Source organism: Ursus americanus, chromosome 14, assembly GCF_024610735.1.
Source record: "Ursus americanus isolate L20-20 chromosome 14, mUrsAme1.1.p, whole genome shotgun sequence".
NCBI lineage: Eukaryota > Metazoa > Chordata > Mammalia > Carnivora > Ursidae > Ursus > Ursus americanus.
The window spans coordinates 2,727,464-2,755,282 of NC_142140.1; the positions used below are offsets into that span (position 1 = coordinate 2,727,464).

At 45.4% G+C, this 27,819-nt stretch overlaps 1 protein-coding gene and 1 pseudogene across 2 annotated transcripts in view; both read left to right on the plus strand.

The window, feature by feature from the left end:
* The window catches only part of RAB7A (RAB7A, member RAS oncogene family), a 70,603-nt gene extending 44,633 nt beyond the window's left edge, over positions 1–25,970 (plus strand). For both annotated transcript variants that reach the window (XM_045812481.2, XM_045812480.2), the window contains 5 exons: positions 7,859–7,919; positions 9,305–9,431; positions 18,840–19,058; positions 20,602–20,730; positions 24,492–25,970. In XM_045812481.2, coding sequence (XP_045668437.1) covers positions 7,867–7,919; positions 9,305–9,431; positions 18,840–19,058; positions 20,602–20,730; positions 24,492–24,587 — 624 coding nt within the window. In that variant the 5' untranslated portion in view covers positions 7,859–7,866 and the 3' untranslated portion in view covers positions 24,588–25,970. The remainder of the gene's footprint in view (positions 1–7,858; positions 7,920–9,304; positions 9,432–18,839; positions 19,059–20,601; positions 20,731–24,491) is intronic.
* LOC123802068 (ATP synthase subunit s, mitochondrial pseudogene) lies at positions 9,438–16,638 on the plus strand (annotated as a pseudogene).
* Positions 25,971–27,819: the final 1,849 nt, after the last annotated feature.

The following is a 27,819-nucleotide window of genomic DNA, read 5'->3' on the forward strand; positions in this document are numbered from 1 at the left end:
AAGCCCCACATCGGGCTCCCTGCTCTGTTGGGAGCCTGCTTCTTCCTCTCCCACTCCCCCTGCTTGTGTTCCCTCTCTCGCTGGCTGTCTCTCTCTGTCAAATAAATAAATAAAATTTTATAAGGAAAAAGAAAAAGTTCTGCTCTTGGGGCACGTGGGTGGCTCAGACAGCAGAGCATGTGACTCTTGATCTTGGGATCATGAGTTTGAGAGTAGAGTTTACTTTAAAAAAGAAAGAAAATGCTTGCTCGCTTTCTCTCTCTCTCTTTTTTTTTTTTTAACATTTTAGTTATTTATTTATTTGACAGAGATAGCTAGAGAGGGAACACAGCAGAGGGGGAGTGGGAGAGAAAGAAGCAGGCTCTTCGCTGAGCAGGGAGCCCGATGCGGGGCTTGATCCCGGGACGCTGAAATCATGACCTGAGCCAAAGGTAGATGCTTAACAACTGAGCCACCCAGGCGCCCCAGAAAGTTCTCTTGTTCCAACTTTTCTCTTTCCATCTTGAGCTGCTCTGTTGTGGGAATCCAAATTCATATTATCCCTCTCTCTTTCTCTCTGAATCTGATCTTAAAACAAGTTACTTCTGGGGCACCTGGCTGTCTCAGGGGGTAAAACATGACTCTCGATCTCAGGGTCATGGGTTCAAACCCCATGTTGGGCAGAGCCTCTTAAAAAAAAAAAAAAAAAAAAAGTACTTCTGGGATGCCTGGCTGGCTCAGTCAGTTAAGTGGCTGCCTTCAGCTCAGGTCATGATCTCAGGGTCCTGGGATCAAGCCTCTCGACAGGCTCCCTGCTCAAGAGGGAGCCTCCTGCTTCTCCCTCTGCCCTTCTCCCTGCTCAATCTCTTCCTCTCTTTCTCTCAAATACATAAAATCTTTAAAAAAAAAAAAAAAGGTTATTATCAAAGTCATAACATAGTTTTGTTTTTTGGGTTTGTTTTTTTTTTTTTAAGATTTTATTTATTTGACAGAGAGCCCGTGAGAGAGGGAACACAAGCAGGGGGAGTGCGAGAGGAAGAAGCAGGCTCCCAGCAGAGCAGGGAGCCTGATGTGGGGCTCGATCCCAGGACTCTGGGATCACACCCTGAGCCAAAGGCAGACGCTTAACAACTGAGCCACCCAGGTGCCCCAATAACCTAGTTTTTTATTTAGGATTCCTTTTTAGAAGGTATGTGCCAGATGTTTCTAACCTAAGATTTCTATCATGACAAAACTAACAGTATGTTTGCCCTCAAACCAAAGGCTGATTATCACAGATAACCAGAGATGATTATCAAGCCTGAATCTGGGACACATTTGCCATAAAAGTTTGTCACAGTATTTTTATTAATGAAAATAAATTTATACATTCTTGATGTTTTTTCCCATAGATATTCCTAATTTGTTAAAAATACAAATTGCATTTACAGTAGTTTATTATGGAAAATCTCAAATATGTGCAAAAGTAGTGTGAACAGTGCTCTGCACCCGTCCCTCAGCCTGTTACCAGCTCGTGCGCGTCTTGTTTTGGCTGTGCACTCCATCTCACCCTGTGGATTATTTTGAAGCATGACGTGGCTTTTTGATCTTGTGATCAACCCAACATAATGGCTGAGATGAAGCGCTCTGTAATTGGTCCTGGGCTCCCATCTCACATCTTGAGTATTTTTACAAATCCAGTGACCACCTACAAACTTCTGTTTCCTCATCTGTTAAATGAGAATTTGACCTTATGGGTTCGTTGTGAAGATTTAACGCGTGACCTGTAGTGTAGTGTGCCTGGCGCAGAGTGCACTTAGGAAGTGGTCTTTATTTCTCCCTCTTTCTTCAGCTCTGCTCTTTCACTCTTTAGGCCCTAATCAGATTCCTCAGTTTGAAAAGTTCTAAAGAATCTACCTACAGCAAACGTTACTGTTCAGCTTGGCGACCAGCCCAGTGGTGGTAGTATGCCTTCCCAGTCCCTCCCCTGTGACCTTCTCCAAAGCCTTATCAGCATGTGTTGCTTGCCTACCTCACTCTGAGCCTTGAGTTCATTGGTTTTGAGGACAAGATGACTGCTGGGTGGTGGTGGTCGTGGTCATCTTCTTCTTTTTCTTCTTCTTTTTTTTTTTTAAGATTCAATTTATTTGAGAGAGAGAGTGTGTGTGTGTGTGTAAACTAGGGGAGGGGCAGAGGGAGAGGGAGAAGCAGGCTTCCTGGCTGAGCAGGCAACCAGATGCGGGGGATGCGGGGGCTTGGTCCCAGGACACTGGTATCATGAGCCTGAGTGGAAGGCAGATCCTTAACCGACTGAGCCACCCAGGTGCCCCTGCTGGGTTTTCTTTAATGGTCAGGTACAGAGCACAGAGTCTTGGAAGAAAATGGGATGGAGAGGTTCCATGCTGGTTATAGTTAGAATAGTACTTTTGAATCTGCTCAGAAGCCTGCAACTTCTGAAATTTATGTCCCCGTGATGCTGCCTTCTCAATACTATATTTAGACTATGTACCCAGTAAATCACATTATGGTAGGTAAAATAGGTAAAGACCGTGAGACAACTGAGAGATACCTGGTTGAAATGTTTGACCTCTGCTGATTTAAGAGGTGCCCATGGAACCAGTTGACCCTCTTTTCTAGCTATATGATTCACAGTGATTTGTGCTAATGATAGCTGGGGTATGGCGAAATGGAAATACTAGTTCACTGATGGTGTGGGTGTTAATAAAGCTGTTCTGGAAAATAATTTTGTGGGTATATTTCAAGGGCCTTTAAAATATTCATACTATTTTGCTGAGTGATAACACATTTGTGTGTCTGATCAGATTACACACATAATTTAATTGTATGCTTAATAATAGTGGGATTATCCATATGCTGCAGTATCATGCAACCTTAACGTAGCACGGAATGATAGTTAATATAGAAAAAACAGGATGCAACAGTATAATCTCAGCCATTTGAAGGAAAATTAGAAGTTGGAATTGTGGGTGCTTTTTTGTCTTTGCTTCATTCTTTTGTGTACCTTTCTGAATTTTCTATAATTCAGTACTTGAATTGGGGGTGGGGGAGAGACAGGGTAGCAGAAAAGTCAATTGCTTGATTAGGATCTAGCTATTAGAGAGGTAGGCAACTTGGCAACACCAAGCAAATAAAAATGTTTAATGGGCTCTAGAAAACCAGTTGGTTTAACTGCCCCAGCCTTGCACCTCTAACATTCCTGCCATCACTGTATCAGACGTACATGTAAATCAGAACAGCATTTAGGGACCTCAAGTCAGTAGTTTCCAAACCTGGTGTGTGTGCCTCAGTTGCCAGAGGGAACTTTTCAGAATGCCTGATTGAGGACTGATCCCCAGTTCTGGTGATTTAGAATCCTCTTTGAGGTGAGAGCTGGTATACAGAATGGCCTGATGGTTGAGTATTGGGGCCTGGGCTGACACATCTGACAATTCCAGCTGTGCCACTCAATTGTGGCATGATCTTGGACATGATACAACACCTGGTTCACCTTCGTTCCCTGTGTTTTTACACTGTTGTCTTGATGGCTTTGCAGACGCTTTGCTTTCAACTCCCTGATAGGCAGCACGCTAGTCTCACCTCCACTTGAGCACAGGCATCTTGAGCTTGTGATCACCACACACAGTTGCCTTGGCCAGACTTTGCAATGGCCTGCTTCTCCAGTTTTTCCCATACCAGTTCTTTGTTCCCGCTGCCCTCCCCCTGACCATTCTCTGTTGGGCCCTTTCTGACCTCATTGGCCCTGCCCAGCCCAGACCCTTGGATATTATTTTCCTGACCTTTTTACCTACTTGGGTTTCTTTGTTGTGTCTGCCTTTATGGGCAGTTGGTTTCTCTGCTTCAGAGATGAAGAAAGTGATAACTCCAGGCTAACAGAAGAAAATTCTAGCTTTTGATTTATTATGCAAGGAAAAATTACCCTTGAGGGAAAGAATTGATTCAGCATATGGAATAGTTAGTATTGCTTGTTCTTCCAAGGAAATCGTTCCAAAGCACACTGATGAGGCTTGGTTTGAAAGCAGAAGGAAGGAAATGTGTTCTGAATGCACCTTATTCTAAAAAGGTTTTTGGAAGATATCAGATGTAAATGGATTAATGGATGTTATTGAAAACATTCATTTCCAAGGAACACAGGGGCTAGGGACCTTATACAACTCTTTTTTTTCCTCTTTGCCTGCTTCAGTTTCTCCTATAAAAGGAGTGATCTCTCCGTTAGAAACTGTTTTCCAGGGGCACCTGGGTGGCACAGCGGTTAAGCGTCTGCCTTCAGCTCAGGGCGTGATCCCAACGTTCTGGGATGGAGCCCCACATCAGGCTCCTCCACTATGAGCCTGCTTCTTCCTCTCCCACTCCCCCTGCTTGTGTTCCCTCTCTCGCTGGCTGTCTCTATCTCTGTCAAATAAATAAATAAAATCTTTAAAAAAAAAAAAAAAAAGAAAGAAACTGTTTTCCAATTAGAAGTTTCTAGTTTGTAGGGTTGTTTGTTTTTTAAGTAAACTCTACACCCAACCTGGGGCTAGAACTCACAACCCTGAGATTGAGTCGCATGCTTCTCCTGAGCCAGCCAGGTGTCCCCTAAGTTTGTAGGATTTCAAAAAGTAATTTCAGTCTTCAGAAATCCATAAAGGTGATAATGGAAATCAGTAACAGACAAACCTGCGAGTGGAGATTTTAAAGCCATTGCAGCTTGGGCAGCTTCTTGTAGCAAAAGTTGTGCTCAGGTTTTGTTTTGTTTTGTTTCTTAGCTCTTTTCTAGAAACAAGTGTTCCGTTCTTGATCCTGGAGAACAGTAAGTACAAAAACATAGCTCTGAACTTTGCCAGTTTAAAGCCCTCAGCATCCTGGTGAAACCACGTGTTGGGTTTCTTCAGATCCACTGTTGAGTACCATTTGTTGAATGTTCGACAGGCCCTAAGTGAAAATGAAAATCCTCATCCATGTGTAGTTCATCTTTCATGATGCATACGAACATTTTTGTAATGAGAAAACTTATTTGAAAAATCAGCGGATTAACATTTTTCTCCAAAATGGAAATAGCTTTTTCAGTTTAAGGGTAATGCGTTCCTCCAAAGGTCACAATAAAAAAATATAAAGAAAACAAAGCTATTTGTAATTCCACCATCCGGGAAAAACCTGCTAATATTCTTTTCAGCTTCATTTTTGCATTTAAATCTTTACTCCTTTGGGAATCTGTTTTGGAGCATGAAGTGTAAGGATCTTAATTCTCAGAATTTTTCTGGCTGCTTTCACTTTGTGAATTTTTTTTCATCCTTTTGCTACTGAATTTTATAATGCCATATTTGTCCGTATTCATTTCTGGATTATTTTTCTGTTTAGTCTTATTCCAGCTCCATACTTTTAATACTGTATATTTATAACATACTTTCCAAGACTGTGAAGGCAAGTCCTCTGTCCTCTGGTCATTATTCTTTTGGGGGAGGAATGGGAGGGACTCTTGTGAATTTATTTTGATGAATAAAATTAGAATTATTTCAAGTTCCAAAAAAAGTCCTTGGGATTGTTTCAGCAGGGGAGAATTTACATCTTTGCGTTTAGTCTTCTGTTGGAGATATTTCTTCATTTATTCAGATTTCCTTGGTCTCAGTAGGGTTGTCGGTTTTAAATTGAAGTCCTGCAGTGCTGGTAGCCACCGCGACAGTGGCTGCAGCGTGAATTTGGGAAATCCTTCAAGAAAGTGAAGTAGTGAAAGTCATGAAAATGTTTATACTTTTGATTCAGTAACCCCATTCCTAAACAATATCTGTAAGTTAAGTTCAACAAAACCCTTTTGGCTGTGTGAGAATTTGCCCTATGGTTAACTTTGTTTCTTGGGAACCCGATAAAGGCAGCTTCTGTTGCTGGGCACTGTGGCTTATGGTAAAATGTCTCCTGGTTGGTAATTGCATCTGGACAGGGAGAGGCTGTCAGTACCCGATGGAGCCCCATGCTTGGGCCTCACAGAGCACAGTGGCTCTTGTGCTGGATGTGTTCCTCACGAGGAGCCAGCAGAGCTCTTAAAAGAGATGATTGCATCCCTTCAACAATGAGGGTTTTAAGTCAGGGGTCGAACCCACACTGTCTCCCTATACCTGAGCCATCTGCTGTGTGCACTGTTGAAAGAACAGCCAGCAGGCTGCGTTCCTGTCCCAGTCCTCCTCAGTGGACATGTGCCAGGTATGGCCTGTGATGGTCTTGTGAGTCTGAATCTAAGAAGGTCATTACCCCCCCACACACACTCCATGGCTGTTGCTGGGTCCCAGGGAAATGATCCCACAAGCTGAAGTTCAAGGATGTTCTTTACAGCATTACTTTCCCCAGATTTTTGGTATATTAAGTAAAAGGCAGAAATGGCTATTTAAACATTAATACACTCAAAGGAATATTTGATGTTAATACTATTAGCAGAAGCAAGTACTAGCGACAAGGACAAAGCCACAGTCACTATAGCCAGCCTCAACCTTCTAGAAGCTAGGTGGTTAAAAATGAAACAGGGATGTCTGGGTGGCTCATCAGTTAAGTGTCTGCCGTCGGCTCAGTTCATGATTCCCAGAGTCCAGGGATCAAGCCCCACATGGAGCTCCTTGCTCAGCGGGGAGCCTGCTTCTCCCTCCACCTGCGGCTCTCCCTGCTTGTGCGCGCTCACCCTCCCTCTCTCTCACAAATAAATAAATAAAAATCTTTTAAAAATAAAAAATAAATAAAAATGAAACTGAATAGTAGCTTTTCTGAGACCTAGTTCTGACTGCCTTGTTCTCCCAAACTGTAGAAGAGTAACAGCAGGCTTTACTGAACCCACTTCCTTACCTACCTTTTTTGTATGTGAACACTTATTTCCCCCAGCCCTGAAGGCAGGAGGTATTGACCCTTGCCTTATTACTCGTAGTCTCATGCCCTGGCTATTTCACTGTCGCCTGAGGATAAAGGGCCAGAGCTAAGGGTTCTTGGGTGTAGGTGTCAGTCTCAGAGGGCTCACACATTCAATCTTGAATGCCTGGTTCTTGAGCACAGGCCTCCCACTGGGGTTTCCACCTGTCTCGGGGGTGACCGTCCAGCGGTATCAGATAAGTTGCTAACATTGGGGTCCAGAATTTCGGACTCCTACTTTTCTGAAAGTCACTGGGTCAGGTTCAGGAGACTAAGGGATAATTAAGACAGGAACCCTGTCTTGATAAGTAAATAGGGGCAATTTCTGGAATAGAGATGAGCAAATATTAGTCATCTTACATATTGTCTGGTCAGGGGTAGGGAAGGCTGCGTGAAAGGTTTTCTAGGAAAGGGTGATCCCCAGAGCTACAGGTCAAGTATTATTCTCACACTAACCCAATATTTAATCATTCTCTGCTTGACACTGGAGATGCAGTAGGGAATAAAACTGTCTTGGTGGAGGTTATTCGAAAAGGGAGAAGACAAATGTAATAGATTCAGATGTCAGGTAGTGGTCAGTGCTCTGAAGAAAACTAAGGCAATGTAAAGGGATAGAGAGCAGATGGGGAGAGGGTGTGCTACTTTTAGATAAAGTGATCACCTCTCTGAGGAAGTGCTGTGTGAGCAGAGACTTGAATGAAGCAGGACTGAGCTGTTGAATAAGTTGGAGCATTAATCCACACTGATCCAACATCCAGGAGGGGGAGTCTCTTCTTTTAGACTACTCCGAGGGGCGGGATGAGCCTGCCTCACTCTTTTGCCCAGTTTGGGTCCAGAGTTCTAATGACTGATGCTGCTCTCTGTCCAGTCCCCCTGGATGGCAGGGAAATAGCCAGCAGGAAGGCTCAGGGCTCAGTGCTCCTGGGGCTGTTGGCGATCCTGACGCTGGGGGACATCGTTTGCCTTGGTATTTCCGTCACACTCACAGTGCTTTCTCCTTTCTCCTTTCTCTATTTAGTTTGAAGGATGACCTCTAGGAAGAAAGTGTTGCTGAAGGTTATCATCCTGGGAGATTCTGGGTAAGTGGTTCTCACCATTTGAACTAACTTGTTGGCCTGGGTTCAGCGTGACCTCCTTGAAGCCGTTGCCCTTCATGCTGACATTTGGCAATTCCTTCTCTAGTAGCGGTGGCAGTAGGGCCCTAGGTCTCTTCCTGTTTCGGGCACAGCAGAAATTTGAATGATTTCTTGCTCTGTAACCCTTCGTTCCCTGATCTTTGGCAAGATTTGGGGAAAGGGGTAGCTGTTTAAACTCAGTAGTTTCATGGAATTTTTCTGAGCTGGTTAGACAAGGGAGTTCTGTTTATGTCGATTTGGTGCCGCTGAGCTCATGCCTACCAGTTGGGTTGGGGTGTGCTGTGCCGTGTCCTCCCACTGCTGTGCCGGATTCGGGCGCATGTTCAGAAGAACCTGGGGCTCGGGGCTGGATTTTGCTCCTAGATCTGCCGCTAAGTAAGTAACCAGCTCTTCAGTAGCCGTTCCAGTTCTGTGGGAGGCTTTTCAGACTCAGCATCTGAAGTGACCTTACTTCTGGTGACTCTAGTATGCTGTTACGATTGAAAGGTACTGTTTTAGGCCCAAACTTGCCTGGAAAGTATCACTAGGCCTTTATTTGATCACGGACCTCCTGGCCTCTCCCCAGAAAATTCAGATCCAGGTGGCCCGGGTTGGAGAACACTGCCTTAAGCCATAACTGTACTTCCAGGTCCTCTGCATATGAGAATGAATGTGTTCCTTTGTGGGAAAGGAAGGCGTTCCCGTTGACTTTAAAGAAGGCTTTTGTATTAACTAATCTCATCACCAAAAAAATCCGCACATTGTCTCTTGCGGAGTTTTCTTACTGGAAAACATCTCTAGAGGCGCTTACTCTGAGGTAGATTCTGACTTGGTGGAATATTGATGCTTTCTCCACTTCAGATTTTAAGCTTTGAAGCAGCAGGTGGCTGACTGGTGTGTGTGTCTGTTCGCAGCCAGTGACTTCCTCCTGTGCGATTACTTTCTTGGACTGAATAGCAACCCCTAAATGGAGAGACACCCAAGACAGCAGAGATATTTTTGGAATGGTGGAGCGATCTTATTGCTGTAGCTCCTTTTAGAAGGAGAGTATTTGCTGACTTCTTTCTGGAAGGAAAAAAATAGTACTAGGTTCTACCATCTGAGTTGCTTGTACCAGAACTTACAAGCACCTTTTCAACATCTGGCCCACATCTGTACCCCATATTTTTATCCCAGGAGAAAATAAAACCTCGAACAAGTGCCGCTGGGCAGTTGGCTGGCACCACCGTCTCGTGATTACAGTTCCGTGTTCTTCTTTAGGATAGATATCTTCAGAGCTGCAAGTATCAGAATCTGTTTTCTGTCCCTTCCTAGTTGACCTATACTTGTGGTTTTTCTCCCAATTTCAGAGTTGGTAAGACATCACTCATGAACCAGTATGTGAACAAGAAATTCAGTAATCAGTACAAAGCTACAATAGGAGCAGACTTTCTGACAAAGGAGGTGATGGTGGATGACAGACTAGTCACAATGCAGGTAAGCACACGTCTCCACTTGGGCAACCAAAGCCTTGTTCGTTCAGTCTGAACCCTTTTGTTCATGCCTAGGCATTTTCCCTCCCTGTTCTTCATTTCCCGCTATTCCCGCTACCATATTCATGGATAATTGGCCAGAGGTAGGATTGCCAGATAAAATACAAGGACATCAAGTATGACCCAGATACTGCATGAGACATACTAGAAATTTTTCATTGTTTTTCCAAAGTTCAAATTTAATTGGAGTTCCTTTTTTTGTTGTTGTTTGGTTTGGTTTTTTTTGGTTTTTGCTGAATTTGACAAAATACAGGCCTCTGTCTTGCTGTGTCTCCCAGATGTCTAACTCATTCCTTTCTTAATATCCCTGCATAGTATTTTAGGCCAAAACGTCTTTGGGTCTCTCCTAGATTCTTACAGTAGCTGGTCTTACAGTTTCCCTATTTTTCTGGCTTCTTTTAATCTCTTCTATCTGTAGCCACCAAAGTTGTGTTTCTCTTAAGCCAGCCTAGCTTTTTTGTGTTATCACTTTAATCTTTTAAAGTTTTCCCTTGCAACAATTAGGCTAAAATACACATTCCTTCATATGATCTTTTGAAAGCCTTCGCATTCTGGCTACAAACAGTTCTTCACTTTTTGTGTTTTGCCGGTCCTTCCGAACCGCGTGCTGCTCTCACAGGCCTGTCCTTACACCCGTCCGCTTCCGTTCCGGCCCCTTGTCCCATGTTTGTCTTCGTCCCGAAGTCTGCAGCTTTTAGCCCAGGTGTTGTCTTCTGAAACTCCTACCTCCACAGCAGTTGTTCCTTCCTATATTAAATGAGGTCCCTGGCAGACTAGGCCTCTAGAGACAAATATAGTTCTTATCCCACTGTAGTCGTAGCAGACACCAGGCTCGCCAAAATGTTTGAATGATCCAGGTGTTACAGGTAGAAGTTTTTACACACATGGGCCTCAAGCTGTGACATGCTCGCAGAGGATAAGGACTCCTGACGCTTTTTTTTTTTTTTTTTTAAGATTTTATTTATTTATTAGAGAGAGACAGCCAGCCAGAGAGGGGACACAGCAGCGGGAGTGGGAGAGGAAGAAGCAGGCTTCCCGTGGAGGAGCCCGATGTGGGACTCGATCCCAGAATTCCGGGATCACGTCCTGAGCCAAAGGCAGACGCTTAACGACTGAGCCACCCAGGCGCCCCATCCTGATGCTTCTTGACTCACACATTCAGGGTGGAGTTGATATGGATTTCGCCTCCTACCTCCCCCACGCATACACATAGAGATGTTCAAAATATGACTACAGTTTTAATAAGCCAAGCTTGAGAGAAAAAGAAATTTCCAGGTTACAGGAAAAAAGAGGGAACCGAAAGCTAGTGATAAGCTCAGGGGCATCTGCCATGGTGCTTTGCAAGTTTATAACCAGGACTAGAGTTTCATCACTCACCAGGGGCAGGAGATGTGACTACAAAAGGTAGGGGAACTAGAACTGAAGAGTCCCCTTGGGGGGACACACACATTCTCTCTCTCTCTCTCTCTCACTCTCTCACTCTCTCATTCTCTCACTCACTCTCATACTCACCCAAGACCTTGGAAAGATGGACCAAAACAGGACCAAATACCCTCAACCTAAGGAAGTGGCAAAGCCCATGTGTGAAGTAGGCTTGAGGCTTTGGAGACTCTCAGTCCCACTGTGCTTCTCTCTGGGTTCTGAGCTTCTACTCTGCGTGGGACGGAAATGGTGAAGCCTTTGACGTAAACCCATAAATCCCTGTCATTCCTGACAAACGCAGAGAAAAAGACCATTCTATAGACTTGCCACCTCAAGACAGAAGATGAGCTCATAGCCACATGAGGAAATAATGTACCACAAAAAATGTTCACAATGACTAGAGATTTTTTTTTAAAAGGAATAGAAACCATCATGAAAAAGGATACTATAAAAAAATGAGGATATGGAGAACTTAGAACTTGAAGAAGTGAAAACGTGGTCGTTGCAATAAACCAGATGAACAGTTAACCTGCAGATTAAACACAACTGAAGAAAACATTAAGCTGTGAGAAGTGAGCAAATGACCCAGAAGACTCAAAATTGCAGAACACCAAAAGCAAAATTGTAAGAGCAACTAGAGAGAAAAGGAAGATTCCTTACAAAGGAACAACCGTTAGAGGAGTTCTCAGGGACGGCAGGAAGCAGAAGGGAACGGAATGCCTTCAGGATGCTGGCGTGAAGCACCACCTGCAGATGTTACATGGCACCAGCCAGACTAAAGGCTGCTTCGTGTCCCAGGAGAAACAGCTGTAGGGCCAGGCTGTGGCTTCGACAGCAGTGTGGGCTGACTCCAGAGTCCGAGGCCAGCTCCTTCTGGGTGTGGGGCCATTATCGGAGAGCCCCATGTACCCTACCAGGCCGGGACCCTGCAGCGCTGCACTGCTGGGGGGAACACCATCTGGAGAGCCACAGGTCACTGGAGTTGGAAAACAGTAGGGGAGAGGGCATGTTTCTGAAAGGCTGGAACAAAAGGCTGGCCCTCATGCTATTGCAGCCAGCCTGAAAGACTAGAAGTAAATGAAAACCATGATCTCTGGACAGAGGCATCATCATTCTAGATCTTGAGGAATCCTTGCGTATTTTTCACGGGCTTTGAGCAGTGTTAGTAAGATGATCCAGATAAGAAAACAAGGCAAGAACCAATGGAAAGCTCCTTGATCATTCAGAGTGGTTTTTATATTTAAAGAAATAAGGCACTCCTACATATCTGGAGAGAAGAAACTAAACAGGTGGTGTAGGTTAATAGAATTTCTAAAAATGAAATACAGTAACCAAAAGGTGGAAATCCAAGAATGTTTTTAGTAGCAGATAAGACATGCCAGAAGAGGGCTGAAAGGAAGAATGGTAGGAAAAAGAGGTACAAACAGGACTTAGTAGACAGGTCACACCTCCTTTTAATCTCAAAAGAAAGAAAATAGATCAAAGACGGTATTTGCCGAGAATTTTCCAGAATTGAGGTGGCACCAGTCCACAGATTAAGGAAGCCCAAATTCCAAGGTGGATAAATAAAAAAGAAATCTCGCCATACCATAATGAAATTGCAAAAACAAAAGGCATACTCGAAAGCATCCGGAGGAGAAAGATCACCTTAAAAAGGAACAGGAATGAGGCTGACAGTTGACTTCCAGCAGTAACAGTGGAAGTCAACAGGCGGTGGAATATATTCTGAGAGAAACCTGCAGCACAGTGTTATGTCCCTGCTAAAAATATCCTCGAAGAATGAAAGCGTACATCCTTAGGTTCTATGGCAAAAATTCTAAAAGATGTACTTCAGGCAGGATGAAAGTGACTCCATTTAGAAAGGTCTGAGGTAAGAAGATAAAGTGAGATAAACTTTAATTGTATGCATATATTTATTGTTAGAATGATGACCGTAATAGTAGGGGTATGTAACTTCCAAACTATCACAGAAAACCAGGATTAGACCTATGTAATTTAATGTGTTGGGGAAGATTAGTGGTTGCTGTGGATATTTAATTCCTTACATTGTTCAGGAAGAAGCTAGAAATCATCGGTATTAAACATTAGATGGAATCAAGTACGCAAGAAAAATTTAAAGGTAACTTACTATGAAGCTATGGTAATTTAAACAGTGTGATGTTGTCAGAGACATGCGGATCAAGGGAACAGAGGATACACAGACAGGGCATACTTGGTGGGTGGACACTGAGGAGAGAGGCGGCTTCCAGAAGAGTAGGGAAAGGGGGAGTTACACAGTAAATTGAGGGGGGAGTAACCAGAGGGTCCAAGACCTGAATGAAAAAAGTACAAAATGAAACTTAAGAAATGAAAATAATTGTTTTACCTTAGGTGTTTAAAATAGAGAAAGCACAAATCATAAAAGAGTAAAGATCCAATAGTAGACCACATTAAATTAAACATTTGAATAACAAGATTCCCAAATAACAAAAACCATAGACCAGAAAAAATGGTGATAATGCATAATAGTATCCAGTCACCAGCTCCCTGGATAACTGGACAAAAGACATCAACAGGCAACTATCAGAAGAAACCTTTCATGTCCCGCGGCTTGATTTCAGGGAATTACAAATTTAAAAAGGTGACGGGACAGGGTGGCACTGCTATAGACAAGGGGAACCAACCCTCCTTCCCTCCCTCCCTCCCCTCCCCTCCCCTCCTCTCCCCTCCTCTCCCCTCCTCTCCCCTCCCTCTCCAGTGCTATCAAAAGATGCTCTTTGGAAAAATTCCCCAGCAGTTGGGTGGCTTAAAGAAACTCCCATGGTCATGTGACTCCAGATACTTGTGGGGCTGGTTGAATAAAGTGGATGTCAGCCCTGCGCGGTGGGGCTGTGTTGTGCTACCAGGGCCAGGAGAGTTGGCAGAAGGACTACAGCATCCTCTCATCAGGGCCTCTGGACAAACAGAATTCAGGCAGTTGAGCTACAGCTCTTAAATCGTGAGCGTTGGATTTGATCCCATGGAGGGCTAACAGCATGCTTGAAAAGCAGGGTCATTCAAGTGTCATTATATTGAGCCTGACTGTTCGGAGAGACTTTGTAAACTTGAAAATTTACATAAAAGCCTGTTGGAAATGGAAATAATTTCATGTGGGTGTATCACAGACAGAGGCATCGTAGCTCTGCGTCACTTAAGAAACCTCAAATGTTTGCTGTCAAATGATCTTCCTGGAATAAGAGAAAAAGAAAACCTTGTCCAAGCCTTTGATATAGCACCACCTTCTCTAGAACTAAAATTAGATTTGAAGTAAAACAATAATATTCAGTAAGTGTCTTATTTCATATGGAAGCAGCCCAAGTGTCCATCTACAGGTGAATGGATAAAGATGTGGTACTCACCATAAAAAAAAATGAGATCTTGCTGTTTGCAACAACATGGATGGGCCTAGAGAGTATTATGCCCAGTGAATTCAGTCAGACAGAGACAAATACTATATGGTTTCTCTTACATGTGGAATCTAAAAACAAAGGAACAAACAACAACACAAATACAGACTCATCAGTACAGAGAACAAACTGGTGGTGCCCAGAGGGGTGGGGCGTGGGAAATGGGAGAAAGAGGAACAAACTTGTGGTTATCAAGTAAGTAAATCATGGATATGGGGGGGGAAGTGTCCTATTTCAATATAAAGTATCATTTACAATTATCATAAACAGCAACAGATATATTTATCATCAGTAGAACTAAGAGGTGGTCATACCACAACATTTTAAAAGCACAGAGTCCCTCATGTAGAAAGTAAATATTCAGACACGACACACTAAAGTTACTGAGTTGGAAGTGAGAGTTTATGTACATTTTAAGAAAAATGCAAACCACATAGCCTTTTAATTCTAACATATTCCTCATTTTATATAGATACCTTTTGACATAGCTGGAGTTCTTTAAAGTGATTTAAATGTATAACACAGATATTCTTTTTTTTTTTTAAGATTTTATTTGAGAGAGAGCACAAGTGAGAGAGAGAGAACACAAGCGGGGATGGGGAAGCAGGAGCAGAGGGAGAGGGAGAAGCAGACTCTGAGCTCAATCCCAGGACCCTGGGGTCATGACCTGAGCTGAGGGCAGACGCTTAACCAACTGAGCCACCCAGGTGCCCACATTTTACTTTAAAGTTAATAAAGCATGTTGCTGTAAATGTACAGACATGGGGGGGAAAGGGCTAACAAAATCAAGCTTTGGCTGGAATATAGGAGTAGAATATTCTCAAGCCGATGGTGGTAGTGTGTCAGTGCAGCCCTCTTCAGTAGAGACCACCATTGTGCTCTCCGTCGTTGAGCACGCGCAGTTCTCTGTCTAGAGAGAGCCTAGCTGAAACTTAGCTCTGGGCACAGGAAGAGGAGTGTAGGAAGAATGCTAATTGCTGCTGAGATGACCAGGGAGTAGAGTGTGCATATTAAGACAGTAGAATGCTATGTAGCCATTAACTTTTGGAAAAGAAAAAAAGCAAGATGCAAAAAGATGTATAGGATCATACTATTTGTGTAGACAATTAACTCTTCAGGAGCCGTTTACGTCTGGGGAGGAAGGAAAGGGAATGCTGTGAGGAAGGGTTATGTTTCTTAAACAAAACAACAGACAAACAGCTGGGTGCCTGGGCGACTCAGTTGGTTAAGCGACTGCCTGCATCTCAGGTCATGATCCTGGAGTCTTGGAATCGAGTCCCACATTGGACTCCCTGCCTGGCAGGGAGTCTGCTTCTCCCTCTGGCCCTCCCCTCTCTCATGCTCCCTCTGTCACATTCTCTCTCTCTCTCAAATAAATAAGTAAAATCTTTTTTAAAATTTAAAAAAACAAAACCAAAAAAAAAAAAACACCTGACTTAACAGTGGCAGTGTTAGAACATTTGTCACATTGGAGGACGGGTAAATATATTGGTGTGCTTTAGAAAATAAAATATTTCAATTAAAATATTACAAATTTTAAAAGAACACAGTCATAGGACTGTACTTTTCTAGATGTGAAGATAATTTTTGAGAGTTGCTAAGAGTAACTGTGTAGTTTTTCAATTTGACTTCTTAATGCCTTGCTTTGCCTTCTCTGTGTATTTGAGTTGCACGTGCCCGTTTGGTTCCATCAAGAGTCCTAGAGTTCTTACGTAATCTCCTCTTGGGATTCTGTCCCAAACAAGCAGTCGGGAATACAGAAGAGGCTCTGTAAGTTAACATTCATTACTGAGATCCTTACAGTTGTGGAAATTTGACAGCAATATGTTTTTAAAGAACAAGAATAAAACTGTTTGCTGCGTTAGTTGGGCAGTAATAAAGGTGTCAGCTTCAGGCAGAGCGCGCTGTGATGTCTCACATGGGCAGAGAGGGGCGATGGGGGAGGGCGCAGACTGAGACGCGGTGTAAGATTTCAGCTCCCTAAAACCACAGCGTGGGTACCTAGAATAACGGATGAGCTAACGAAGATGCTCTCTGTCGGGGGGGTGCCAAGTGTTTCCGGGGGTTTTTTGGCTTTGGCTTTACTTACCCAAATGTTTACATAGTAACAGTGTTGACTTTCTCTAATGGAAAAAAATTTTTTTTAATTTCTCCAAGCCTAGATTTAAGTTCTGCGTTTTTTCCCTACTTTCTCTTTATAGAAGTAGTTGTCTGTTTCTACTTTTCTTACTGTATGACCAGGCTCCGAGTCCCACTCCATCGATCAGTCTCCCTGTTAGGAGAAAGAATTCATTTTTTTTTTTTTCACAGAGAGACACATAGTCACTGTATGGCGTTGGGAAACCAGAAAAGCACAAGAGCAAACATCACCAGCAGTCCTTCTACTGGTTATCCACTGGCAGCAGAGACGAATTTTGTCTACATGGGTGTGCTTTGTTTGTTGTATTGGGGTTGCATTTAGTTCCCCATCCCGATGAGAGGCAGGTAGAATAATTGCCTTTGAGTTTGTTTTTATTGCTCTTCACCCTTCCGTCGAAGTCATCATCACTCCCTTCTGGTTCTGTTTGAGTGGCTGCTGCTTTTACCAGTGGCCTGAGCACTCCTGTGCCACACACAGACATTCATGACTGCCTCCTGCCTCTGCTCTACAGGCAGGCTGACCTCCCATGGCTGCTAGGGCATGTCCTATTTTAGAAAGGTTCTTCCCAGAGTGAGTGCGTGTAGATAGTGTACATAGTGGTTTGCGTTTCCTGGGAATGGAGTGGACTGCCAGCGCCAGGCTCCCTGCTCTCAGAGTTGTGGCCAGGAGTGCTCTCGGCCATGTTTTCATGTACTGGTTATGGAGGGTCATGCACACTGAAAGGAAAGGCTGAGGCGCGGGCTTCTCAGAGCTGTCGTCCCCATAGGAGTAACGCTTGGGCTCGGGGACTGTTCATCGACAAAAGACTGAAATGTGCACCTTGCTCAGCCTCGACGTTGATAACCACGGTAGCCCCCTTCCAGCATGCTGTTGGCCTGGGCTATTCATGGCCATTCTGTGGGCCAGAGTTTAGCGTGTGTGGTCGTATTGCTTTATTGGACCTTCTGTAGGGGTTCTAATGCTGCTATTTCCAGCCTTCCAGTCAATATTTAAGTTCTGGCTCTGCTCCTGTTTGCTAGTGTCATTTGAGCCAGTCCCCAAGAGTAAATCAGCTGTCTGGATTTGCACATTAGGTTTGAAGAGTCCCTTCAGAGAATATTTTGGGGGGGTGTTAGGGGATTTAGTAGAACATCACGAGCTTTGATGACGTTGGTAGTGTTAAAGAAATGTGAATCCCGTATTATTGCCCTGTCCTGTGTTAATTTTGTTGTACGTATTTGCTTATTCTTATCAAGCATCATAACTTATATGGTGATATTCCTACCTGAACTGGGAACTCAACCTGTGTGTGGCCTGGGGACACTTGACAGGTTCCCCAAGTGTTCCGGATTACTTGGAGGGAGGCGGGACTGACCGCGTGAGAAGGGCTGCACAGAGGAGCTCAGCCATCCTTCTGCAAAATTTGGTTCTGGAGATAAAATGGGAGTGTGGGCTCCCGATCCACACTCCCGTTTTGGTTCAAACTCTGAGCCTTTGGAGTTGTTGGCTGGTGGTTTGGACGTAGAGTTGGCATTTATTTGGGTTATAGAGGACGGTCCAAGTTCTAATGTTGTTCTGAAGCTGAGTGGGTTCCCGGCAAACAGTGACTCCAACAGTTAAAGATCCATCCATGTCAGCTAGAAGTAATGGTATGCTGCTTCTGACCCAGATCTTAAACCAGGTGACCTGCTGGAGGGTATGGGGCCATTCCTCAGAACACACATCGTCTCACAGGCTGACCAGGGTGGCTTTGTTAGGGATCTAGGGCAGGAAGGAAATCCATCCTTGTTCTTGAACCTAACATGCCAATGAACCATATGACGTTCTTTGAGATGGTCAGTAGTACCTGGTGTTCTTTTGATTAAAAGCCGGCTTTCCCCTCTATTCTAAAGTATGTTCTTGTCTTTCCCTTCATCTCTGTGTGTCCGGGGTTTTGTTTGCCTTTTTTTTTTTTAATTGAATCATAATATAAATAAAACATACTGATTTTTTTTTCTAGGTAAACTTCATATACAGTGAAATACGTAGATTTAAATGTACAATTCAGTGTGTAATCACCTCCCTGTATTTCCATCACCCCCAGAAAGTTCCCAAAGTACATAAATCTTAAGTTTGCATCATGAATTTTACATAAATATCTGTTCATGCATGGGACCACCACCCAGATCAAGATAAAAATGTTTTCTAGAAGAGTTCAGACTCGGTGTCAGCCCTCCCCAGAACGTGCACTCATACATGCTGTCCGTCAGGGCTGTGTCGGTGCTCTGGTGCTGCGCCCGGCTTCCTGAATTCTGAAATCTCAAGTCGCTTGTCTCTCAGCGGCTCCTCCGGCGTCCCCCAGTCCTAGTGCTGTGCCCCCCAGGGAATAATGTGTCGTCTCTCGCAGATCTGGGACACGGCAGGCCAGGAGCGGTTCCAGTCCCTCGGCGTGGCCTTCTACAGAGGCGCAGACTGCTGCGTTCTGGTCTTTGACGTTACTGCCCCCAACACGTTCAAAACCCTCGATAGTTGGAGAGATGAGTTTCTCATCCAGGCCAGTCCCCGGGATCCTGAAAACTTCCCCTTCGTTGTGTTGGGAAACAAGATTGACCTCGAAAACAGACAAGTAAGTGCTGATGACAGTGAGAATCCTCAACATGGAGGCTTATGAATCTACCCTCATTTAGGTCGTGGCTACTGGGCCTTTTCAAAGTGGCAGCTAAGTTTCAGATGACAGGTCCTGTTTTTAGTTTCAGTTGGTAAAAAGACATGTGCCTTAAGGACCAGTACCCAGTACATCAGTGTGTGTGTGCGCCCCCGTAGTGGGGTAGAGGTGAGGGATAACTAACTAGTTACCTGCCCAGCCCAAGGAATTGGGCCTTGTTTCCTAATCTAGCAAAGGCTTACCATTTTTGCTTCCGCTGTGGCAAAACAAGGACAGTGAAAATCTGCAGCGGTCTTCCCTTCAAAATTACGCCAACAGAGTAGCAAGTCCATTTTATGGAGTTGTCTATACTGCCCATCGTTTTGGTCCCCACGAAATAATTTGACTTGAAGCCAGTTGAAGTCTGCATTTTGGTCTTTCGCATATAAAGGCAGATTTGCATTTAAAGCCTGGCTCATACACTTTTAATTTGGGAATATTTCTTGGAGTCTGAATCTTGACTTATATAACAAGAATACTCTGGGATCGGATGACGGTGTACCCAAAAGCCCTGGCACCCAGGAGGAGCTTGGGAAATGGTGGCTTTCTAGTTGGCCCATTGCTGTTTTCCTCTCCACCGAGAGACACTGGCTTGTAAGGTGACTTGGGGTTTGGCGGGTTCTGTGCGAAGCCCAGACTGGCTCCAGAAAGGTACCTGTGGGAACGTGAACTACCTTCTACTCAGCTGCCTTTGAGGACCAGGGCCCAGGAGACCTGGTTTCAATCCTCATGCTGTCTCAGGCCGGCTCTGACTTTGGGCCATTGTCTTTGCCCTCTGAGCCTCAGTTCTCCTTCTGCACTCAAAAGGAGGGAATTAGGTTTTGTCATTCTTGAGTGCTCCTGCACCTCAGGGGCCTGCCTGGATCTCCGTGTGTGCAGAAGGTTGCACTTTGGGCTTTGAGTAAAATTGCTCTGGTTTACTTTGAAATAGCATTTCTCTTGGGAGCATAGACTCTTAATTATAGCTTGGTTTATTTCTGGCCATTGATCTCCTTTTCTCCCTTTCCTAGGTGACAGTCCTCTCGTGCCTGAAAGTGGGCTAGGGGTGGGGGAAAGAATTAGGGTAGAGGCAGAGGTGTCGGTGAGAGCTGCAGAATGCTGTGGCACAGGTGATGTAACACTAGCAGTAATGGGGAAGGGACTGCAAACCTTAAGACCAAGCTGCCAGGCATTCCCTGGGCTGGGACCTCTGAGGTCCCAAGAGAAACGATTCGGTACTTCGCGGGCTAGCTGCTTACTCCTTTCGTCGTCCGGCTGTAAGCGTAGCTAAGGGTCAGAAACTATGGATTGTGGAGTGGGCTCGGGTTTGAGGCCTAGCTGTATTACACAGAGCCCGCAGTGTGACCTTGGACAGGTCTGCAGCTCCCTTCCTCTAACCCCTGCACACCCTCATCCCCGGTCTGCTCCCTCACCTGTGCTAGCTGCTTCTGTTAGGAGCACACGTACACCCTGCGTCCTCTTGCAGGTGGCCACAAAGCGGGCACAGGCCTGGTGCTACAGCAAAAACAACATTCCCTACTTCGAGACCAGTGCCAAGGAGGCCATCAACGTGGAGCAGGCGTTCCAGACAATTGCACGGAATGCACTTAAACAGGTGGGTCTCTGGCAGCTGTCTGGCTCCCTCTGGTGACTGACCGTCAACCCAGGCCCTGCCTGGCTTTCTTGTCCTTAATCTTTCTTAGCTCTTTTTTCTGTGTAACCAGGAAAACCCATGTGTTTATCTGGGAAGGTAATGAGGCATTCTGCTAAACCTTCCAGAAATTCCACGTGTTTGTGAATAACCTACACAATGCAAGGGCATGAAGACAGGCTGAGGCTACCCTTACTTGGGTATGTTCTTACTCTCCTTGCATGCTGTTAGGAGTGGGACCACTAGGGGGCCCTCGGTCAGATGGCTCCTTCTGTTGAAGGAGGGGGTACACTTGAATTCAGATCCCAGGTCTGCTACCCTTCATTAGCTCTAGTTTTCTGTTTTTTGATCGTCTCTGAGCTTCCATATCCTCGTCTGTCAAGTAATACTTTGCAGGGTGGTTGTGAGCATGGAATGAGATGGGCTTACTCTTGGCATTCTCAGGACTAGTTATATTTGATCACCAGAAGGAAAGCTTAACCAGAAGTTCTAGGAATTATATTCCTTGAGTGAGGTTTTCTTTCTGATTTATGTCGTTTTCTCAACTGTTCCCAGAAAAGAGACCATTGCTTCTTGTTGGTGTGAGGGAGTTGAAGGCTTTTTTGATTCAGCAGCTTTGGGGCCAGCGAGTTAAGACAGATCATGAGGCACCATCAGTCATCTGTGACGGGCAGACTTGGGGAGTGGGTGAGCGTCAGAGGTGAGGTGCAGGCCAGAAGCTGCGGGGAACATTTGAGGAAGCACGTGGTGGCTGGAAACGGCAAGTCGGGTTCTGCTTGATCCAGGAAACCGGGTTTATAGAAGGCACCAGTTCTCATAAGGACAGGGCATTTGGACCTACGGGCAGGGAAATAACTAGAATGGCTTGTTCCAAGGGCTGGAGGCTGCACTGAGTGTTCTGTGATGAAAGGAATCCATCTACGCAAAAGGCTTGGAGAGCCCCTGCTGAGCAACACTGGTAACAGGATGCAGGCCTGAGGCCTTTGCCCCCCCCCCCCCCCCGCCCTTTCCCCCACCTTCGCACCTAGGTCAGTAACGGAGTATGCTTTTCCTCATGTTCCTGCACTTGGGTGCAAATCTAAGCAGGTCTGGGTAATTGTTTCCACCAGGTCCCTGTTGACTGGCATCACCGTCAGCTTTTCTGAATATTGCTGTCCCTGTAGCCTTATTAGGATGCTTTTTCGTTCCTACGCGCTAGTCTCTCAGGAGTAAGAGTGTTAGATGAAAGGTGTGTGTGCTTTCAGAAGATGGTGCCAGATCGCTTTCCTTGAGGGCAGGAGGACTTCAGTCCTTTCTCTTCCCTGCTCACCAGCACATGGCCGGCACCATCTGAAACTCTCCTGCCATGCTGCCGGTCGTTGGGTCCCCTGCCGCACACCAGCAGTCCATGGCACTAGCCCGGGCGCCCGTTACTTCCCGTGAGCCTTCTTTGACCGGGAGTTAAGTTGACCTGGATTGCAAGTGACTTTTCCAACTCTGCTGTCTCCCTGAGGCATTAAAAGTAATTTTTTTTAGGTATGTCATTTTAAATGTCTAGGTTTCCTGTGTCTAGATTATTTGTTGTCTAATTCAGTTTAATTTATTTTGGCTTATGGCAGGAAATAGGGACTCACCTTTTTCTTTTAGAGGGACAGCCAGTTGTTTCATATATTAGTAGCAAATTGTTCAATAGACCACTTTCCCCAGTGGATTGAAGCATTACCTTTGTGTATTAAGTGCTCACGTGTACCGGGATCTGTTTCTGGTCTCCCCAGTCTGTTTGACAGCGTGCATGTTCCTTGCCTGGACCATCTTGATTTGACTGCCTTTCTCTTGTAGTCTGACCTCGGCTAGGCAGGTCTTCCCCACTGACAAGTGACTAGTGACTGACAAAAAGGCTTTTTTGTGTTTGTCTTGCCCTCGGCTGTTTTGGTGCATTTTCCATTTGGACTGAGGCTTTTATTCCAGTTCCACCTTTTTCCTTCCTCACCCTTCCCAAACACAACACCTCACTGAGACTCTAATTGGGATTGCTCAGTAGAGCTGTCTTACTAGTGTGCTCTGGGTCCCATTACAGAGTATTGCAGACCGGCTGGCAGAACAGCGGGCTTTTATCCTCTCAGGGTGCCAGCAAATTCAGTTTCTGCTAATAAGGGCTCTCTTGCCCACTTGCAGACTGCCATCTTTCTCCTTGTGTGCGCGGCTTCTCCTCTGTGCTCGCAGAGCGAGTGGGAACCCCTCTCTCTGGTGTCTCTTCTTACGAGGACACACCGATCCTGTGGGATCAGGGCCCCACCTTCGGATCTCATTTCACCTTCAGTACTTTCTTAATCCTAATACTAGCACGCTGGGGATTAGGACTTCAACGTAGGAGTTTTGGAGAGAGACAAACATTCAGTCCATAACAGCTATTATTTTAGGTCTTGTGTGCTGTCCTTCAGTAAAACTATCATTTTTCACATCCTTTGCCTTTCATAGTAAATACACTCCTGGGTGCTGGTGGGAATGTAAAATGGGGCCCCCACTCTGGAAAGCAGTCTGGCGGTTCCTCAAAAAGTTAAACACGAAGCGTCACCATGTGACCCAGCAATTCCACTCCTTTGGTGTATACCCGGGAGAAACAAAACCCTGTCCACACAAAGTCTTGTCCATGAATATTCATACTAGCATTACTCATAGTAGCCAAAACAAACAAATGTCCATCAAATTAAATATCCAAAACAGGCAAATCCATTAAGACAGAAAGTAGATGTCAGTGGTTGCCAAGGCTTGAGGGTGTCTGGTGGGGCTGGGGAGTGACTGCTAACGGGTGCAGGGTTTCTGTGGGGTGAAGAAAATTTGTAGAATTAGTGGTGATGGTTGCCCAACTTTGTGAATACACTAAAAACAATGGAATTGTACACTCTCTGATAGATGTCAATAAACTGCCTTTTTTTTTTTTTTTTTTTTACTGTGTGTTCCTAGAGGTTTTTACTTTTATAGAACAGTTCCTGTCACCTAGATGCTCAGTGTTGAAGTGACAAATTGTTATCCTACACCAGGAAGTGGACAGGCGCTCCTCCCTGGACACATGTCATTCAGCAGAAAGTCATACTAAACTGATCACAGTCCATCTCCTATGACCTCCCACCACAGTTGGTGATAGAATTCATCCAGAGCTGGTTTCTAAGTATGCAGCATTTAGAGGCAAAACCCTCCTAAACCTTTGAAAGAAAAAGAAAGGGGACCATCAGTCCAGAAAAATCAATGGCATATAGTCTTGGGACTGAGACGGCAGGTACACTCATGCTCCAGCCCACACTCGCCTGGTGGAGTGCTGAGAGCTGCCAGAATCCAGCCTGTGTTGGAGTCTGACTTTTGAAGTATTGGCGATGGTACGATGCGGAGCCCTCAGAAAGCATCTGTGAGCTGGCTGTGGTCCCCAAGCCACCAGATTTCCGTCCTGGTGGAGAGCGTGAGTCAGCTGTGTCCTGACTGCTCCATGTCGATTGCTGCTCTTCCTGCTCGGTTTCTCTCTCCAGGGTTGTCCCAGGAGTTATTGTCCTGGGGTTATCACAAGATCTGTCCTCCCCTTGCTCGGCCCTTGAGAATGGAGCACCTTCTGCCAGAGCCCTCCCTTCACTGTCACGTCTGTCCCCCAGCTCCCTGCGCGCCGAGAGCCATGGAAGAGCTCCACTGAGGCTGCCGCTGAGCTCGGAAGTTCGCCATACCCTGAGTAACAGACCTTTCTCTCTCTCCCTGCCCAGGAAACAGAGGTGGAGCTGTACAACGAATTCCCCGAACCCATCAAACTGGACAAGAACGACCGGGCCAAGGCCTCGGCGGAGAGCTGCAGTTGCTGAGGGGGCAGTGAGAGCAGAGCACAGAGTCCTTCACAAACAAAGAACACACTTAGGCCTTCCAACACAAGCCCCCTCTCCTCTTCCAAACAAAACATAAAGTCATCTCTCGAATCCAGCTGCCAAAAGAAACCCCATCAGTCACACTCACCCTTACATACACACACACACACACACACACACACACACACACACACACCCCTGATACAAGCAGACAGACTCCAGCCCAGGCCTGTGATGACTCCATCGGGGTCTGCCCACCCACCACATCAGCCCTCGTATGGCAGCAGGACAGGCAAGCTGTAGAAATCGTTCTGGTGTGGAGTCGGCGTCGGAAGCTTATTCTTCTTGTCCACTGGGGAGAGAGAACTGTTTACAGTTAATCTGTGTCTAATTAGTTATCTGATTTTTTTAACGGTCTTGTGGTCTTTTTACCCCTCACCCCCACCCCTCCCTCCTGTGAAGGCTACCACTTGGGAAGGCTGGTGCCCCATGCTTCATTACAGGCTCACACCCAGTCTGATCAGGCTGAGTTTTGTATGTATCTGTTAATGCTTGTTACTTTTAACTAATCAGATCTTTTTACAGTATCCATTTATTATGTAATGCTTCTTAGAAAAGAATCTTATAGTACATGTTAATATATGCAACCAATTAAAAATGTATAAATTAGTGTAAGAAATTCTTGGATTATGTGTTTAAGTCCTGTAATGCAGGCGTGTAAGATGGAGGGTTGAACCCTGTCTGGATTGCAGAGTGTTAGCAACTCAGAATTCAGAAATCCAGCTAGAGGCAGTATTCTGTACAGTAGACACAAGAATTATGTACGCCTTTTATCAAAGACTTAAGAGCCAAAAAGCTTTTCATCTCTCCAGGGGGAAAACTGTCTAGTTCCCTTCTGTGTCTAAATTTTCCAAAAGGTTGATTTGCATAATACAGTGGTGTGTGCAATGGATAAATGGCTGTTGTTTCAGAAAGTAAAATTCTCATTTTTCCTTTTTTTCCACCCCCACTGCTCCACACTTCGAAGCTCCCCTATTAGGTCAGCACCCTACTGATAAGAGGAAAAGGAGAACCCTGACAGATCTGTCCTAGTGACTATACCTTTTTTCTGGAAGGCACCCTTCAGGCTTGTGGTGTCCTTAGGTTAGCGAACCTTTTTCTCCTTTTTCCCAACAACTCCCAGTATTGCCCACTATTCATCAACCTGTTTCTTTGGTATGGAGCCCTGGCAGTTCTGCCCCCTCCCTAGGATCTGCCCCTGCATTGTAGCTTGCTTAACGGAGCGCTTCCCCTTTTTCCAAAGGTCTACATTCTAGGGTGTGGGCCAAGTTCTTCTGTAAAGAGACGAACGTGATGCCAATAAAATGTAACAAGAACAAAGACCATCTGCCTCTGCCCTTTCTTCCTTCTTCTAGACCCTTGGCTCAGTAGGGACCATGCTAGCTAATCATAGCCCGTGTTTTATCGCCAAAGAGCCCTCCGTAACTGGGCACACGTGGTGCCTTTGAGGCACCAAGGCCTTGTCACATCCAGCCCTGCGTGCCTGCCCCTAGTTTTTGGTTTTGGTTTTTTTAGTCACAGTGATGGGGTGTGGGGACTCTTGAGTGGAGAAAACTGTCCCCGTGGAGGAGCAGCGATAAGCTCTTTGTGCCTGTGGACCACGCACAGCCTGCCGGGTAGGAGCGGAACGTAGCCTTTGTGCTCTTTTCTGTTTCGTAGTTGGCTGTAGTTGCTAATACTTAGATATCCTGGTTCTGGATTTCTCATTTTTCACAGGAGAGGAAGAGGAGGCAGCAGAGGGCCCTGTACTCCAGTATTACAGGTCATCAGCTATGCCACCTAGAACCAAATTTACAGAATGGTAGCATTTCAGTCAGAGGGTTGGTGTCGGTTTTGCTTCTAGAAGTACCACTGACTAAGCTCTTGGATTCTCCTTCGCTCCACTTTCCTGCATTTCCACTTCTCAGGTTCCTCAGTTGGATTCTTTCCTCTTGTCTGCTCTTGGCTCAATTTGTCTTACAGATAGCATTTTTAGACACAACGGGGGCACCTGGGTGGCTCAGTCCGTAAGACTCTTGGTTTCGGCTCAGGTCATGATCTCATGCGTTGTGAGGTCGAGCCCCACAGCAGACTGTATGCTCAGCAGGAGTCAGCGTGGATATTCTCTCCCTCTGCCCCTTCCCCCGCTCTCTCACTTGCTCACTCTCCCGAATAAATAAATCTTAAACAAAAAAAATAGACCCTCACAATTACAACTCCACTGTGGCTAGTGTCTCATGGCCTAGACCTTCTCTGGCTTATAGACCTGCGTGATGCTCACTTCTACAAACCAGGCTTCTGTTCCACGATCCTATTCTCTGGCCCTAACGTTAAATGTGACATGGAAGTGGACCTTGACCTCTGATCACAGCCATCAGTCTAAAACATGACCATCCTGACGCTGACTTCTTCCATTCGGAGATGACCACTTACACTAAGAGGTAACGGCTGAGGGGCGCCCGGGTGGCTCAGTCAGTTCAGTGTCTGACTCTTGGTTTCGGCTCAGGTCATGATCTCAGGTTCCTGGGATCGAGCCCCGCGTCGGGCTCCCTGGGAGCCTGCTTCTCCCCCTCCCCCTGCTGCTCCCCCCACCCCCTGGGGCTCATGCGCTCTTACTCTTGCTCTCTCACAAATGAATAAATCTTTAAAAAGTGAACTGTGAATTGAGACGAACGGGGGTTGCTGTGTTTCCATTCATCTCCATTTGCTCTGATAATAAGGAGTTACTTTGGAGAAGAATGGGGATGAACTTGTCGCACTAATGTAAATTTGTTTAAATAGTAGGCCTTAGGGACACCTGGGTGGCTCGGTTAAGCGACTGCCTTCGGCTCAGGTTATGCCCGAGGTCCTGAGATCAAGTTCCCCATCGGGGCTCCATGCTCAGTGGGGAGCCTGCTTCTCCCTCTGCCTGCCCTGCCTGCCCTCCCTGCCCCTCCCCCTGCTTGTTCTCTCTCAAAAATAAGATCTTTATAATAAATAGGTAAAATAAATAGTATGCCTTAGTTTGATCCAGATTCACCAACTCACGCTATGAATGCATGGCAGTACTTGCCTGCAGTTTACTCCAGCAGTCTAGGAGTCTGGGGCTGTTTGTTACACTAACAAGAATTTTTATTTTTTGAAGGGTTATTCATTTGATAGAGCGCAAGTAGCGGGAGAGTGAGAGGAAGAGGCAGACTCCCCGCTGAGCAGG